At 52.0% G+C, this 17,266-nt stretch overlaps 5 protein-coding genes across 5 annotated transcripts; 2 read left to right on the forward strand and 3 right to left on the reverse strand.

Moving 5' to 3' along the window:
- Positions 1 to 85: 85 nt before the first annotated feature.
- J4E90_008929 (uncharacterized protein) lies at positions 86 to 3,360 on the forward strand (the record flags this gene model as incomplete). Its single annotated transcript, XM_051438450.1, has 3 exons — positions 86 to 674; positions 2,028 to 2,474; positions 2,525 to 3,360. 3 exons carry the CDS (start codon positions 86 to 88, stop codon positions 3,358 to 3,360), a joined length of 1,872 nt encoding a protein of 623 aa, XP_051287760.1.
- A 2,702-nt stretch (positions 3,361 to 6,062) lies between these two features.
- J4E90_008930 (uncharacterized protein) lies at positions 6,063 to 7,976 on the forward strand (the record flags this gene model as incomplete). The annotated part of the gene is made up of 1 exon (XM_051438451.1): positions 6,063 to 7,976. One exon carries the CDS (start codon positions 6,063 to 6,065, stop codon positions 7,974 to 7,976), a length of 1,914 nt encoding a protein of 637 aa, XP_051287761.1.
- A 439-nt stretch (positions 7,977 to 8,415) lies between these two features.
- J4E90_008931 (uncharacterized protein) lies at positions 8,416 to 13,918 on the reverse strand (the record flags this gene model as incomplete). Its single annotated transcript, XM_051438452.1, has 4 exons — positions 8,416 to 8,961; positions 9,011 to 10,909; positions 10,957 to 11,357; positions 12,160 to 13,918. 4 exons carry the CDS (start codon positions 13,916 to 13,918, stop codon positions 8,416 to 8,418), a joined length of 4,605 nt encoding a protein of 1,534 aa, XP_051287762.1.
- Positions 13,919 to 14,642: 724 nt separating this feature from the next.
- On the reverse strand, positions 14,643 to 15,288 carry J4E90_008932 (uncharacterized protein; the record flags this gene model as incomplete). Its single annotated transcript, XM_051438453.1, has 2 exons — positions 14,643 to 15,128; positions 15,229 to 15,288. The coding sequence occupies 2 exons, from the start codon at positions 15,286 to 15,288 to the stop codon at positions 14,643 to 14,645; spliced, it is 546 nt and encodes a 181-aa protein (XP_051287763.1).
- A 413-nt stretch (positions 15,289 to 15,701) lies between these two features.
- Positions 15,702 to 16,941, reverse strand: J4E90_008933 (uncharacterized protein; the record flags this gene model as incomplete). Its single annotated transcript, XM_051438454.1, has 3 exons — positions 15,702 to 16,221; positions 16,270 to 16,355; positions 16,402 to 16,941. The coding sequence occupies 3 exons, from the start codon at positions 16,939 to 16,941 to the stop codon at positions 15,702 to 15,704; spliced, it is 1,146 nt and encodes a 381-aa protein (XP_051287764.1).
- Between the last annotated feature and the right edge of the window lie 325 nt (positions 16,942 to 17,266).

Here is a 17,266-nt window from a genome sequence, read left to right on the forward strand (position 1 = left end):
TATGGATATCTATAAGCCAGGGTCCTTTCTCCCTAGCTTTCTGGCTCAATTTGCACCTGTACGCACCGTCCAGATTACCGCCGCCATGTTCAAACTTGTTCCTATACTTCTTGCTTTTGCAGCTCTCACTCACGCTGACGCTGATTGCGAATACGATTGTGAACCCATCTACACCGTACAATCCGACCCCTTCAATCTCGTCCTCATATCCGAAGATCCTTCCCTGAACGGCAAAACACTATCTGCATGCCATGCAGGTGCAGCAGTTTTCACGCTCTGTCCCACGCTTTCAGAAGAAGGGGCCCAGTATCCCGTTGTCCTGACCCACAACACAACGGACACTGCTATAACAAATGCACGTCTCCCATCTAAGTCCTCCCCTGTCTTCCTCATCAGCCCTACCGACCACCAAAAGAAACCCACAGCCCCCATCCCCACATCCACTAACACGCCCACCCAGATCTTCGGCACCCAAGGCATCCTTTCCTGGACCATCCCCTACGACCCCTACCCCATCGACCTCTCCGTGCTCCTCCAACCCCAAGACATTGTCCCCTTGTCCATTGCCCAACTGGCCATGACCTACAGTGGCGACGGCAGCCTCTCTTTCGACAGCAACGACATACTCAACTTCCAGAATCCGATTACTTGGGGGGCGGAGAAACCTGAAATGGGTGAGTGGATCGGGTACTATCGCTGGTGGGTTTGCTTCACGTATTATGGAACGGGGTATGTTCGGCGGACTTTGGTGTGGGGGATGGGGGTTGGGAAACCTGGTAAGTTTGGTGCTTTCTTCTTTTTTCGGTAGATGTTGATGTTGGGGTGGTGGGACTGTGCTGACTGCTTTTGCTAGATCCGCCGAGTTGTGTTAAGGTTGGGGTTAAGAGGGTGTTCGTGTGAGAGATTGCCTGAACTGAGTTCAGGCCCCTAGTGTGAGTCCAAAACGCATTGCCTTCTTCGTCGATCAGATGGTAGATGGAGGTTTGTGGCGAATCCGGATGTGAGGTGGACCCGGGTCGATGTTACGGCTGTTGGGATCAGTAGAATGATGACAGGAAGAAGCGCGAGTTCTATGTGACAATTAATGTTGATCATTTTCCGGTTTGAAAGTCCATTTCTGTGTCTCCAATGTCGGAGTGTTCAGTAGGCTCGTCCGGCATGCTCTTTGTTGTTGAGGCTACCTAGGTAGAACGAGCCCTCCAAGTGCCCTCCAGGAGTTGTCTGTGAATGCCGCCCGAAATGAAGAAACACAATAGAGGGCAGAAAAAGCGAGGAGATCTCTGGTGGAAATAGTGTGCCTAGTCGGCTCAAAGCTCGTATTCCATGGGCTGAAGCATTTGGGGTGGACCTCCGTGAGGCTTGACCCTCAGTCCCTGCCCAGGTGAAGCTTAAACGGTTAGCGTGTCACGCGAGGCTGGGCGTCTTCAATGTCGCGTACTTAACCCCAGCCTTTCTCTACACGCCAACAGCTAGATCAGCACTCAGCACTCTTTTCATCGTTCACTGTTCCTATCGGTCGTGACTCGCAGTCTTGGAGGCTAATGACGCGTCAAAATGCCTCACGACGCGGCTCTTGAGACCTGCGTACGCCAAAACCGCCACAAGCACTCTTGCTGCCAATGCCAGCCCTACTGCAGTCAATGTCTACTACGTCAAACCATTGCGTGGCTGCTATTGGACCCATAAATCTCCGATTAACGCGAAAGGCGTTCCCCAGGACGGATAGGCCTTCGAGATGGTCGCATTCAGCCTTCCCCGCGTAGATCCGACACAACGTGTGATGGCGTTCGAGGCGAGCAATGCCGTCATCGTGCTTTCCGGCGAATGTCAGCTAAGGTGCACCACCAACGTAGTGCTGGTAAGGCAGACTGTCTTGACCTCGTCTCTCGATAAGTGCAGCGCATAGCATCAATTGTATGCCGACACTGCATAACACGTGCTAACTAGCATTTCGCCATTCTTTCGCATCGCCCTCATGATTCCTACATTGTTTGTCTTCCCTTTGGCCCTACTTACAATACCTATAGCCGCACAGTCTTCTCCCTCCTCCGCGCCAAATACGCCTATACCTAGCAGTTCTACGGAAACAATCGTCGATGTCTCCAGTACCTTTACGAGCACCTACTCCGCCGACTTCTCGAGCGGTCTCCCGGGCATTGTCCTGAGCACATTTACCTCCGGACGGCAGAATGCCACCGCTACCTCGTCAACGACAACACAAGAGGTGACAGCCATAGTCGGGCTGTCTCCTTCGACCGAATCCTCAAACGGCACTGCTTCATCGACCACGACATCTGCTCGTCCAAGCCCGACTAATACTCAGCCATGCAATGGATACGTCGAGTTTTGCCAGAGAAGGTTTTCTAACATCTCTATGGTCGTCGCACATAACAGCCCATTCGTGAGGCCGCACAATGCAGCCAGCAACCAAGACTACCCAGTGCTTAATCAGCTCAATGATGGAGTTCGAGGGTGTAAGCGCATCATACACGATACCAGAAACTCTGCTGACGTTCAACGACAGTGCAATTCGAGACCCAAAAACCCAACGAGACCTCCGCTATACGCCTCTGCCATACCTCCTGTAACCTGCTCGACGTGGGCACCCTCGAATCATACCTCGCAACGGTCAAAGGCTGGCTCGACCAGAACCCGTTCGAAGTCATTGCTATCATGATGGGCAACAACAACGGTCAGGATACCCGAAACCCAGCGACAGACTATATCGCACCTTTTCAAAACTCAGGAATTATGGAATACGTATGGACACCGCCTTCGGCTAGTCTGAACCTGACGGGCTGGCCCACATTGGCCGAGATGATTATTAGGACTAAGCGTGTCGTGGTGATGTTGGACTATGGCGCAGACCAGGAACAGGTCCCGTGGTTGCTCAGCGAATTCAACTATCAGTGGCAAACACCCTTTTCGCCAACCGATCCCGCGTTCCCTTGTACGGAGCAACGACCCCCAAATCAGCCAGAAGAAGTCTCACGCGAGCGCATGTACGTGATGAACCACAACCTGAACATCGAAGTCAGTCTCCCAGGCGTGAGCAGCATTCTCATACCAGCATACTCCCTCCTCGATGAGATCAATGCTGTGTCCGGAAACGGTAGCGTCGGTCTTAATGTACAAAACTGCGAGAAAATGTGGGCTCGTCCGCCGAATTGGATACTCGTCGACTACTACAACTATGGCAACTTTAATGGCTCTGTCTTCCAGGTTGCTGCGACGGCCAACAACGTCACGTACAATGAGCAGTCATGCTGTGGCACAGAGGGTACCAGCGCGGCGCATATTCTGAGAAGTCAACGGCTTTCCATAGCTTCATTGTTCGTTGGCGCTTATCTGTTGTGGTGAGTATGGTGCAAGGCAGCTCAGTTTGTCTTGGAGCGTTCTTGGGAGTAGGAGCTATTTCTATCTGCCGTACCGCTTGAGGAACGTCTGTTCTTGATTAATTTAACCGTTATCCTCTCTAGCCTGGGCGAGTTGCCTAGTGTACCCGTCTGCATGATTGCTACTCGACTGATCCCAGACACAGATACATTGGCGTGTACACGGAAACCGCCCCTGTCACCCCTTCGAAGCTCATCGAAAATGAATTCATTGTCGCCCAAGCTATGAACTCTGACCCCTTGACTGGAGCCTACGTTCCATTTACGCTAGGCGCCGAAGGCCCACTACATATGTCGCAACACCTGCTCGTACTCCTCCAGTGAACTCATCGCCACTCCGCTCATCAACCCCGCAAGCGGTTCTCTCAACTTAGTACGCTCGTCCACGAACCCCATCGCCAACTTCGACAACCATGCCCTACCTGGAAACCCGAATCCGCCATCTACTTCGCGCAGCGAGGAATGATGATGGAAAAGGGGAGGCAATCAACCGCTATAACAGCGTACGGTGCTGTCCGCCACCCTCTGATAAACTGGAGATGCTCGATCACGGAAAGGAGAAATACAAGTACACATTCGAACCCGCACCTCGCCAGAACGACCCAGTCATAGGATATATTATACGCCTTATTCGCGACATGAAGGCCAAACACATCGGCGTCGCGGCCATGAACTTTTGAGTAGAACCTACCGACAAGTCATCGCCGTTCTGGCTGGCTTTACCCGACTACACTACGTACTGTAGCAAACTGTATACCTTTGTGGACAGTGTCAATGAGTTTCCAGTCACCGCTTGGGTAACTTTTGCCCCAGCAATGCCCGGCCCAACGGAGAATAATCTACATCTGAAGATTGGTAAAGAATGGGTTGTGTTGAAGGACTGGCTTCTTTCCAGCCAGACGCCCGCCAAAGAATTGGTTGGTGAAAAGGGCTACAGGGCGCAGCGCAGATGGTGGAGGCTCAATGGAAAATATTTTCGGCTCGCCGACCTCCCGACCGAGATGCGCATGAAGATCTTCGAATTCGCTCTCGGTCCTCGAATCTACCCTTTGACTACATCCAAGGACGCTGAGGTTCGTCTCGGCTTGGGCTTCCGCAATTGGCTTGACAGCAGTAAAATCGACCAACGCCACCCCTCACTGTTATATGGAGGACGTGAGCACCAAGTTACAGGCTGCTCCGCCTACGCGCCCAACATTGCACTCTTGTCTATCAACAGGCAGACCTATGGGGAGGCTCTTCAGGCTGGCTGGGAGGACACCCGAAAGTGCTTCTTCTCACCAATTCAGCTCAGATCAGTTCATGAGGCAAGTACTAAACCGAACTATAACTGGCTTAATCATCTCATTCTCGATTTCACGATGTCCGATTGGTTCAGTTTCTTCGGCGTACGTGTGCGTTCAAACTTCTACATGGACAGCGGTGTATCTCTTGGACCTATTCTTCCTACATTGAACGGACTGTCAACTCTCCAGCTTTGGTTTCGAAGCCCGGAGGATGGAGCATGTTACTATCCCTCTGGGATGCGTAATGTCAATTGGGGCGTTGAGCACAGCTTTACCTGTTGTCAACGTACGATGGTCGACTGGATCATGACGTTCGCCTGGCCATTTGTAAAGGATCTACCAAAGGTGAGACTAGGCGGTATCCTGAAGAAGGACACAAAGGGCAAGTGGAATAAACTCCTTGCGCTACCTGCAAGGGACAAAATCGGCATCATGGACCACGCTGTCGAGCAGGCGGCTATTCTCGACACCCCCCCCAGCAGATATGTAAGCACCTACTCATCCTCAGAAAGCTTTCTACGCTGTTCATTTGCTAAAATTAGTGATAGCCCACCTCCATGCTTCTGTCGCACGCCTTGCCAGGTCATGAGTGATACCCGTTACTTTCACTACGATCACGGCTTGTCTTGGGACGAGTTACCTCGGCCTGACGATTTCGACTGCGAGGAATAGGGTGACGCTTCTTGAGCGAGCCAAGACCAGGAGCATGTCATCCAGATCTCGGAAGATCAAGGCATCCAGTCCAACAGGCTCGTCGCAAGGCGAGATGACCTTGATCAAAGAGCTGGAGGGGTACACCGGATATTGTCAAATGCGGATAGCCATTGGAGTCCTGATAGAAGGTGTTGTAATTGAGGATGCTTCTTCACTGGACGAAGAATGAGTGAAGCTTTAGCGACTAAGATCGCAATCTGCACACATCGAACAAGAAGGATTTGGACATGAACCCTACTCATCTGTTCGCCCCATGAAACTCAAAGCTAGCTTCCAAGACGTTAGAGATACCAAGAACTTACTTCATCCGGCTTTATCGCGCCCTGAGATACTCATCGGCTTCAAACACGCCTTCAACATTACGTACAGATAGCCTAGCAATAACTTGTGTTGCCACGATCTAATACACCAGGTATTTTGACCAGTCGTTCCGTATGTTTAGTAACCCAACTAACACGGAAGAAATCGGAGAAAGTAAAACGAATCCTCTGTATACGCCACTCCATTCCCTATTACTACTGCCTACAGCAGAATGCACAGACCGTCTTTATTATCCAGCGCTAGTATCACCTCCCTGTGCATATGCTCGGATCTATCAAGCCCTTGTCTATTAGAACACTCAATTACAAGGCCCATCAACTTCCTCAACTCTAACCCGATGTCCGAAATGGCTATTTTTGGTCTCTCTACAGAGCCTTTCCACCCTGACTACCACTCGCAGTCAGGTACCGAACACGACATGGCTAGTCCTACTCTTCCTCGGATACCGTTGTTCGTACCATCTCAGTATTGGAATTACCATGCGCATTCGCCCGTCGGCTATCACGGTTATCCCGTTCAACAATACTCGAGCAGCTTCAAGATGACACCCTTTAGCCCACCATACGACTCTTACGAGCACTGGCAACACGAGTACAACACTCTTGCCTCGAATGCGACTACTCTCGACTCCGCCACCCAGCGACACAACCCTGACAACTTCCTCGAAGCCGCTGTGGGGGCAACGAGCTCAAAGCTCACCGCCACAGCACCCGCCTTCGTGCCCGTCAAGTCCTCAAAGCTCAACGCAGCAGCATCAAGCTTCCTCTTAAGCCGCCTAGCAGTCTTCGACCCTCCAGCCGACGACGATCTCGCAAAGCGCCCTCGCAGGTACAACCGCGTTCTTCCAGATGCGCGCAACGACAAGATCACCTGTGCGCTCGAGATGATGCAATGTCCACGCGATGGACAAGTCGGCCGCTTCGCCGACGAGACCACGTACGAGTTTAACAAAGGATGGCACTTCAACGATCCTGTACTCGCTGAGATGTATCGTACGATGATCGCGCCGAAGAAACACAACTTCGCCGCTTTCGCTCTGCGCGTCAATATTCGACCTGTGAACGATGCGCCTCCGCTTTGGCCGCCTTATATGAATCTCTTCGATATCAAGTCTTACTACTTTGAAGCCGTTGAGAAGGATAGCGTGAAACAGGCGAAATGGGTTACCATTTTGCCGAGCGGCTCGCCACCGACTGCTGAGACTGTCCACATCTACGAGACATACAAGAAGGAGTGGGTGTCTTTCGGTGACTGGCTCGCGAAGAACATCAAGTCGCGCGAATGGCTCGGTCGCCTTGGCTATCACTTGCAGTTTAGGTGGTATAAACATAAGGGTAGCAAACGTCGCTTCGAGGACTTTCCAGCCGAGATCCGCGAGAAGATTTACAAGGCCGCTATTGGCGATGAAGTATACCCGCTAAGCAGCCACTGCATCGCTGCTCGTCGCCCAGGCTCGCCCCTTGAGTCTGAAGATTGCGATCTCTCTCCTCTTGACGGAACGCCCGAACCTGGAGCCCAGCTAACGTTGGGATTGGGCTATCACCGGGGTCTGTTTTGGCATAGAAAGGGTGACGCATTATTGGCGTCTCCGTGGGATAACGACCAGATGTCAGAAGATCGACCTTTCGTATACGAACCAGATATCTCGCTTTCGGCAGTCAACTCCACTATCCGCGACGAGTTTCTTCACTTCGCCTGGGTACGAATGCGTAGCCGATTCTTCGAGCCAAAGCTATTTACCCTAGCCACGGAAGCGCAACCGGGCTCAGCTGCAGCTTACCAATACCTGAGTAAAGTCGAGCTGAGCTTCACTAATGCAGACTGGTTTACTTTCTTCGGTGTCAACATGATTTATCACCCGTTCGGAATTGGGTCTAAATGGCCCAAGTCTAAAGGTCCCTATCTTCAAAAGCTTGACAACCTCCGCGACTTACGTCTTCGCTTTCGAACAACGGATGACGGCTACCAGGGCAGCCAATGGGGCAGTGAATACGAAATGAACCCATGTTCTCGGTATGGAGGGGAGGGTTACATTTGCTGTCAGCGTACGATGGTGGACTGGATCTGCACTTTCGCATATCCCTTTCTAATCGACAAGTGCAAAAAAAAGGAGTCGAAAGAGAAACTAACAGTCACGTTGACCGGTGCTGTGAAGACGGTTACAAAAGAGAAATGGGAGGCGATCTTCAAGGGCCAGCGCGATCACGACCAGGAAGCGGCGCTGAAAGCCATCTTTGATACCCCGGATGAAGAATTGTGAGTACCGAGGTACGGATGAGTTGTATCGCATGTGTGCTGACCTTTCAATAGGCCCCCAAAATGTCAGTGCGGAACGGTATGCGCGTTTCCTTACAAGAGTCGACAAGAACCTGGGTGTTATTTCACTCACGGTGATTCGTTCGATCCAGATACTTAGATACAGAGCTGGAGGGATTAGAGGAAATCTATGACCAATGTGGAACCAGTCGCGGGATACGAATGTGAAGAAAAGCGGGGGTGTAGTAGTAGGAGACTAAGGATGCATCTTTGAGACTACTATGTAACTCGTTTGGTTGGAGGTGTGGCGTCTCTTTCATTCTTTCAACCCTATGATGTCCATCATAGTACTCATCATGCCAAGGTCGCGCATGCAGTAGGGTCGAAGGTGTCGTAGTGCACTCGCATGCCTATTCCAGATGATTAGAATGCCCACGAACAGTTCATGTAGCGAACCTGTACTTACTGACTGGCAGTGGCACCCACTCATCCTTAGCCTCGCTCAAAAAGCTTACAGTACCCTCTTGAACCTCCCGCCTCAACGTCTCTTGCGTACCCGGCCCCTTTCTGAGACCTTCCATTCGAGCAAAGATACGCAACTGGGTGACTAAACCAGCAACGATGATAGGCCTGGTCAGGGCTCCGTGCAACCCGTCGATGAATGGTAGGTACAGCTCGTGTGGACGGTCGAGGTTGATGTTGTCGGGGTCAGGAAAGATAGCGGGATCGCGAGATGCAGTAGCCACGTCGAGGATAAGGTCATCACCCTTGTTAATACCCTCTGCGTGTCGCCAGTCGCTAGTGGTGAGAAAGGTATTAGGGATGCGAAGGAAGCCAGTTGCGGGTGTGATAAGGCGCAGAGCCTCAAGCACATATGCGCGCAGTACCTCGGAGTTTGCTGGTGTAATGTCTTTCGCCAGTTTTTGGATGTCTGGCCAGTGCATAGAATGGTAAGGTTCCGAGAGGAAGAGATCGATGACTTGGCAGAACTAGTAATGGTCAGCCGGGGCGAATGCTTGAAGCGACTTGTAGACTTACAGCAAAGGTGCTGAACACGACAAGATCTACGGCAAGTATGACCACTAGAGAGACAACTTCTTTGACCTTTGCCCCATTATCGAAGAGCCGTTGCATCACTTTCGCTCCATGGTCTGGCATGAGATTGCGCTTCGCATGTCGTCGCTTACGGGGATCCGGAAATTGCACAGCGGGTGATGCTTTCATTCCTTCGCAAACAACCCTGACCTCTTTCGACATTTCATCGCTTGCAGTGATTGCATCCCTCCGCAATGCGGCAGAATTCGCAGGGTTGTTGTCTAGATGAACGAAGTGAAATACTGCTATCATCTTGCTGAAGAGCTGCTTGTCATCAAAGCTGGCCGTTGAATCTTGCGAGTCGCTGATCGGGATGTTGAACAGACACGCAGCAAATTGTGTCCAACTGCGAGCTGCCACGTCTTTGATCGCATTTATCTCGGCAACTTTGAAAAGCCACTTGCTGTTGTTCTGCACGAGCTGGGTGGTCTTCAGGTTGAGGAAGTGCGCAAAGATTTCTATCGACTCCTCGGGGCCGAGTATAGCTTGCCGAATGATGTCCTGCTGTTTGACGGCAGCGATAGTGTTACCAAGCAGAACATGTGGTTGATACTCCAATTGCCGCAGGGTGTGAGTCCACGCTGTCGTGTACAAAGTCTGGTCACGAAGAATACGGAGGATCATCTTGTAATCGGTGATGACTGTGGGAGGCGACCCGTAGCGCGGCTTCTCATAGCAGAAATCTGTCTCGTGCCCGAGAGACTTCTGTCGTCGTCTCATCTCCACAGGCGTGGTCAGCGGGTAGTGCGCGTAAATCGAGTTGCCACGATAGTATTCGGGAAAGACTCTCATCAGTAGCTTGTACATGACACCTCCGCCATCGATTGAGTATTCGCTGGAAGCTGCGTTGAACCCAAAAGCTGTCAGGTAGTGCGGGGTGTAGTCCACGGTGTAGAATCGATCACCCCGAATAAGAGAGAGCGCATGTGACACCACTGCTCTGGTCGCCGTCGTTCCTGCACACAATCCTGATCCCGGAGTCATCGGGGCAGTTGGCTCTTCCAGAATAGTTCCGGCATATAGCTCGACGTTCTCAACATCTTCGTACAAGACTTCGAGCGCGGCAGCGACGTCAGGGTCGGAGTGAATATCGCTGAACGAGGTGTGAGACGTCATCCCGAAGAATCTTCTGGTCTCATTGAGAGAAGCTACGCCCCATTGCCGACCTTGCTCAATACTCATTACTTCGATGACCTTCAACGCCAGAGGGACCCGATGTGGGCCGAAGCTCATGGCAACTTCATCCGTGGCTTCTGTGAGTATCTGGACGATATCCTCATCGCGAAAGTAACCGTCGTTCTTCCTTTCGAGACCAGCGAAGACACGCCGACCAGAATCCGCAGGCGGTATGGCAGCATGTCGACGCATGCCAGCTCGCATGTCTTCCAATGTCAGATGGCCAATCTTCATATCTGGACATATCATAGACATGTGATCTGTGAGCCAGTCCTCGTCCTTCTTCGATATGGTCGAATGCCACCGATAGATCATGTTGATCTCGGCGCTTGTCTGGTTGCCGCGGGCCTTAACAACGTCTGTCTGCCCGATAATACCCTCTATTTTTGCTCGCGGATCCAAGGTCACCGAAGAATCTACGCACTGTAGATTGAGAATCGTGCGCACGTAGTCTTTCAGGACAATGTTGATGTATAATCCCGTCGTTACCAGCCGTGCAGTCTGGAAGAGGTCGTTGTCACGCTTGCTGAGAGCTCGCTTGTAAAACCCAGTGTCGATTCCAGCCGCGTTGCAGGGAGGGCTGAATCGACCGTTCTCATTGATGATGGCCAGTTGCTCGACAACGATGTTGTGAAACCGCGAAAAGCATACGATCAGGGCAGAGGACTATCGATAATGAGAAATTGCACAACAGACTTGAGCTCGTATCTTACCGCTGCGGGCCGGCTGAGGATCCTTGTATCAGCGAACGCATCAGGCTTCAACTTCCCATCGACGAAGGTGCGAACAGAGCTCTGTGCTTCCTCTGATTCCCCGTATAGTGACGATAGGTCCAAGTATGAAGATGTCATGGCCACATCATTATCTTCGTCGCCTGTACGAAACACATCGCATACCATGACAGCCGCGAAGGCAAAGAACAGACTCGATAGTTGGCTGGGGTGTGGCTTTGGCTTGGTTTCTCGCGCGAGCAGTGTATCGAAGAGCAGTTCTGGATCGGGAAGCTTTGTAGGTATATGCCTTGGGGTGACCATGCGCGCGTAGTAAGAACCAGCCTTACCGACGTTAGGCAGGTGGATGTTGTTGTTGCTTCCATCAGCGGACCGGTACTTGTCTGGCTCATGTCAGTATTGGAGAACGAGACGGAGCAAGAGGAACCTACATCGACCCCCTAGTGATGAATACACCGGCTGTTCCATGTCCCTACAGAACGTTTTGAGCAAACTACTAGTACTGGTCTCATCGAGGGTAGATGATGCCAGAAACTGTACGAGCTTCTCCTATCGTATATCATTAGTTGTGGCTCTTTCCACATTGAGGCAGTCACGTACATCGTGTGCGCTATCATCAGATACAACACTATGGGTGGTGCTACTGAAAGAACCGCTTGTTTCGTGATTACTGGGACTGGCGTGGCCGCTGGCATCCTGGGCCAGTTCCTGAAGAGGACGCATCGGACCGTTGTTAGTCGGCAAAAGAGTGCGTAGGTAAAGGTATAATAGAGTGTATGTCCAGGTTGAGTGTGGCTGACATGTAGCTGGCACGAGAGTGAGGTCATGCTGTGGCGTTGTCACTACCTTATCGCATGGCCTGATGGTATCCACATGGAATGATTTCTTCTCATCGCCAAGGAAACGGGGTTCGTTGGAAGAAGTAGTCGCGAGGTAGTACATGAGCAGTTGTAGGAAGTCTCAGCCACCGCCTCATCCCACAATGACGCCACCGCGCTCTCTTACAGGGCAGGTGCTGCCACGAGTTACAAACGTCATCCGAACGATCGAGGAAACACGAGAGCGACGGATTATCTGGATGCATGAATCTGAAAACACCAAAAGTCGCCTTCTGATGATCTGTTGTGGTTCTTGCGCACAGATAAGGCTAACGACCTAACACCTGTCTATTGCGCGGTTTCTCACAAAGCTCCGTCTTCTCCAATCTCAGCGTCGGTATCGAAGTCACGGGATAGTCAGGATTCTCCCACACTACACCGTACCTCAACTGTTGCTCGCCGCATTCCTTGAGCAGCCTTCTGACCTCCGCGTTAGGATGCGACTCTGCAAGAAGCGGCGCATTGAAGGCTTTTGCGATTTCGATTGGTGAGAGCGAGACCTCGCGGCCTAGATGCCACCATCCCGCCAATACTGTGAAAACACAGGCCGTGGCTACCAGCGTGATGCCGATGGCAATGGCGAGGAATTGGTATTGACTCTTGAACACGACTGCTTCGCCAGTCTGCTCGACTAATATTGTCTGCTGGTAGATACCCTCCCTCTCCGACTCAGGCCAGGGGCGAAGATAGTCGGAGGTCACAGAGGTTAACTTGCTAAGATTACCCTTCACGCCCGGTATGAACAGCGCGGTTCGAAGGGAGAGCTCGCGGAGTGAGTTTAGGACGTCAGATGTCGGATCCGGAAACGTCATGTTGCAGAAATCATCCATAGATGCTGTCGATTCCACCAAGTCGGCCATGTAATTGAAGATAGTCGTGCCGCTCGTACTCGATCTCCAGCTCCAGGGACCAAAGTTCCAGTATACACCCATGTTCGATTCCCACTTGGCCTTCATGTAAAGAAACGTGCCACCATGAGTGCTCTTTCTAGCGTCACTAGCCCAGCCATGCCAAAATGGAGTGAGAGATTGAGTTCTGTCCGATTCCCATGAGCCATTTGGGTCAAGGGTAATGGTGTCATTCTTGATTATGACAGGATACTCAATGAGAGCAGGCCGTAACTCGCAATGGGTTCTATTCATGGACCCGATGCACGCTTTCGAACTCTTGAACATGGCCGTGTAGCTCATGAAGACTCCAGGATTTTGGGGAGAATACCCATTGTCGAGACTAGTGAAGTTCGACCAGAAGATGTGCGTCTCGTTTGTATTGCCGCCTGTTCCTACAATAGCAGTGCGGTTGTACGGGTTAGTGGTATTCTGAGTACAGACCGCGTCATATCCTGCACTTAGTAAAGTGCCCTTGCATACACCTAGACAGCCAGAGTTGGGCAAAACCATAGGCTGCCCATCGGAGTGTTGTTTGACAATTTCACTGAATATGGGAGTCAGTAGGGACGCTCTACCAAATCCCGCGCCTCTTCCCGTGAAACCATCCGGGATTTCTTTTGCGATATTTATAGTGAGATTCTTCATCTCGACTTGGGTTCGTTGATGGATGACAGAAGCGCGTTGCAAAAGAGGTCCGTTGATAGGCGCTAGTGTAACAGCGAGTCCAGCCAGAGCGACCAGGTTGAAAGACCGCCCCGATCGCAGTATTGGGACGACCCCATGTCCGAACGACCAAATATTGTGCAGATCCTTGACTTTCGCGTCGCCTTTCAAGGCCTTTACCCACCAGGCGATGGTGACAGCTTGCGCGAGAGCATATTGCAGCGCAATGTTCGCGATCGTGTATGATATGGCGAGACACACAGTGGGTTGGTACTTCCAGGAGGTAATAGGCTGACCGTTCGATGTGGCGATTATGTAAATCATGCTGACCGTTGCAGCCAGCGCGATGACAAGGGCGAAAACTCCAGAGTGGGGAAAGCGCCGCCAGAATCCGGTCTTCCATGAGAATTGGTGTGGGGACTGTGGTGGTTGAGGATCCTTCTCGTGCTCTTTGAGGAGACGATTCTCCAAGATACTGCTCGAATGAGAGAGCTCGCCATCATCAGAGACCATGGTTGAGGGAAATTAGAAAATGAACGATGAATCGGGAGTTTCAGATAGGATGATAATCTGTACGTACCTGGATCTGAGCTGCTTAAACAAGGCTGCTGTAGAATAAGGCCCCCTGGCCCCCAAATACCCGCTGTACGACTTTGCCAATAGGCACGCTACTTGGCACGCTTGTAACTGCAGCCTGCCACACCATCTGAGATGCAGGGTGCGCTATTCGTGGATTCAAAGGATGCAAGTCTAGAGGCACAGCCTCGAATCAGTAACCACTTTCGCAGAGCCGCCCACTGCACTCCACGAAAGTCCAAGGACAAAGCCGCATTACAAGTGATGTTAGACAGGCACTGCGATTGGATCAGAGTGCATTGACCTGGAGAAGGTCAGTATCGAAAAATACAATGGCAGGCCATCAACCCATACCAATTGCAATACCCATGTAAGTGGGCGTGTCAACGGCATGAATGTCGCCAGGGTGATTGCAATCGTTTGCGGAGATGCGAGCAAGACGGAGTTGGTGCTCAAATTTTGGTTCATGGGTATCTCATCTACATATGAAATCGTACCGTATCGCTCGTAGCGTCCGGGTGCTCATCCTCGTTCGAACCGTTGTTCGCGGTGGGACCGTTGCTGCAAGTATCCGCCTTGTGTGCGTCTCCATCTCGCCTCGTCCTTGCTTCCTCCTCGTGTCGTTAACGTACTGGCGGATGTCCCGTTTTCGTGCCGACGCCTAAAAGACCATCTCATGCGGCCTATCGCTGCTCCTCAAGGCGAAGCTAGCACCCAGGTAAGACTCCAGATCAGGTGTCCTCTTGATATTAGCCATAAGCGCCTTGTCCACCTTCTTCTGGTCTTCTATCCGCTGAGGATCCGTCTCCTTCTTTGCAGGTGTCTCGCCGTCCTTGAAGAAGTCGTCCTCGCCCTTGCCGTCCTTCTTCTCGCGCGCCCAGTACTCGTCCTTGCTGACGCGCGCGACGACTTCTTCGTCCAGGCCGGCGATGTCGACGACGGTGGAGGTCGCGATGACGTAGCGGTGGTTGACGCGACGCAGTGGGACGCCGTTGGACTTGAAGGGGCCGGTGATGAGGAGGACGCCTTGCTCGAGCTGGCGCAGGAGCACGACGCGCTTACCGCGGAAACGGCCAGAGAGGAGGATCAGGACGGTTCCTGGGGCGAGCGACTCGCGGTACTTGGTGGGGTGGGCTGTCTTGCGCGCCTGTGAATTGGGTCGTTAGCTTGATATTCGCGACAACTCCAACATATACATTTGCGTGTCTTTTCGACAGCTCAAAATTCATCGCGAGAAATGCGCATACCTTCTTCATCTGCGCCTCCTCCTCGGCAGCGTAGTACTTGGATGCTTTCTGGTCGGCCATTGTGTTGGTTTGAGGCAGAGGAAGTCTGGTAGTCAATTAGTATGTGTCGCATGCAAATTAGCTAGACCAAAAAGAATAGCCCGGTATCTTCTTACATTTACTTGTGGTGATGATGATGTCGTCGTCGCGATTTCAGGGTCGAGATGTGCGAGCGCTCGCTAAGATCAGCCCTACGGCGCTAGTGGTCCCCGCAAACCATCGTTCACATGTGAACACTGGCACGATTGTTTCCGTGATGCGGACGCATGCCGTAATGGTAACACACTGTAGCAAGTGTGATCGCAAGGTTGAAATATAGATACCAGTGGAGTCGCATATTACACTAAGTCACATAGATCATGAGCGTGTATTGTACATTAATCCGAGACCATCCGTGTATGTAGGTCATAAGATCGTGGGTATCAGCAAGCCCATTATTTCTTCTCTGTCAGACCCTGCCTCTGCCTCAACTCACCCATCTTGCCAACAGCCTTGTCCATTCCACTCCACTTCCGCACAAGATGATTCACGCCAACAGGCAGTACACCAAGGATCTGGATATACTTTGAGTACAAAGGCAGCGCAATCTCGCCGCTCTCACCCCTCTCGATCAGCTTGATGATATCCTTTCCAACATCGGCAGGCGTAACCACAGGTGCTAGGAAGTTGCTTGGGGTCTTGAGGCCTGCAAACATTGTTGTACCCATCTGACCAGGTTGTACGAGGATTGTCTTGATGTCCTTTGCGGCGGGGTTTTGTGCAAGCTCCGCGCGAAGCGAGTGGTGCAGCGCCAGAAGGGCCGCTTTTGAAGCCGTGTATGCGGATAGGTTGGCGGCACCGAGGTGGCCGAGGACGGAGGAAACGGTAACGATGGTGCCGCGGCCTTCCTTCAGCATGTGTGGGAGGATTGTACGGAGAGTGGTGAACTGAGACAGGGTGTTGACGCGGAAGGTGCTGGTGAGGTGTCAGCAGATGTCAATTAGGATTCCAGAGTATACATACCGCTCCACATCTTCAGCGGTTGAGTCGAGGATTGACTTGGTCTGCACCATGCCAGCGTTGTTGATCAAGATCGTCGGAGCGCCGAGCTATGGTCGTTAGCAAAATATGGTTTCCTAGCAGAGGAATACTCACGTCGTCGACAATCTTGGCTACGGCAGCTTCAACCTGCTTTGCATCGCTTACGTCGCACTTGTAGTAAACCACGCCCTTGTTTTCCGCCTCATCTTCATCGACCTCCTTCATGTCTAGGACGGCGATGTTGGCATTGCGCATTCCATACGTCTCTGCCAATAGTCCACCCAGACCGTCAACACCGCCCGTTATAACGATAACCTCTTCCTCTAAATCCACCTCGCGCGGCGATCCCCATGCGATCCGGTCGCTGATGAGCCCGAAGATGCCGGTGACAGTCATGAGCATAGCCCAAGCCATGGCAATGCGCATTTCGATGTTCTCATAAGGCGTGTACTGCGCGCGCAGACACAGGACCACGACCCATGATACGAATGGGTGGAAGACCGTGTATCCGAGGACGTACCATATCAGGTCGACATTGATGTAGTAGTGCCATGGCTCGTCGGGTCGGTCGAAGCTCTTCGGTAGCTGGACGGGTACTTCCCTTATTGAGGAAGACATGGTGGGCATGTCGATACAAGAGGATTGTTGGATCATGGAGGATGGTGGGGCGCGTCGGCGCGTAGTTGAGGCTTGGACGCGAATCGGACGTTGAAAGTATGTACTACGGCGACAATGCTACCCAGGAGCGAGAAGTGAGATATGTAAGAATGCGCAATTTGCGCAAACAGTATACGGGGCCATTCTGTTCTTATTATACTGTCGCTGATGCTGAGGTTTGCAGTGTTTCATTCGCGCCTCAGGTCTCCAGGACGCTAGCCGGAGTGCTTCAATCTGTGAGTGAGGGGCTGAGTAAGCGACTTCCCTTGCGTGCGCATCTGTCCACACCAACCCCAAACCCACAATACAACCACCACCCTGG

The sequence above is a fragment of the Alternaria incomplexa genome, assembly GCF_024043165.1.
Source record: "Alternaria incomplexa strain BMP 0042 chromosome Unknown scaffold_14, whole genome shotgun sequence".
Lineage (NCBI taxonomy): Eukaryota > Fungi > Ascomycota > Dothideomycetes > Pleosporales > Pleosporaceae > Alternaria > Alternaria incomplexa.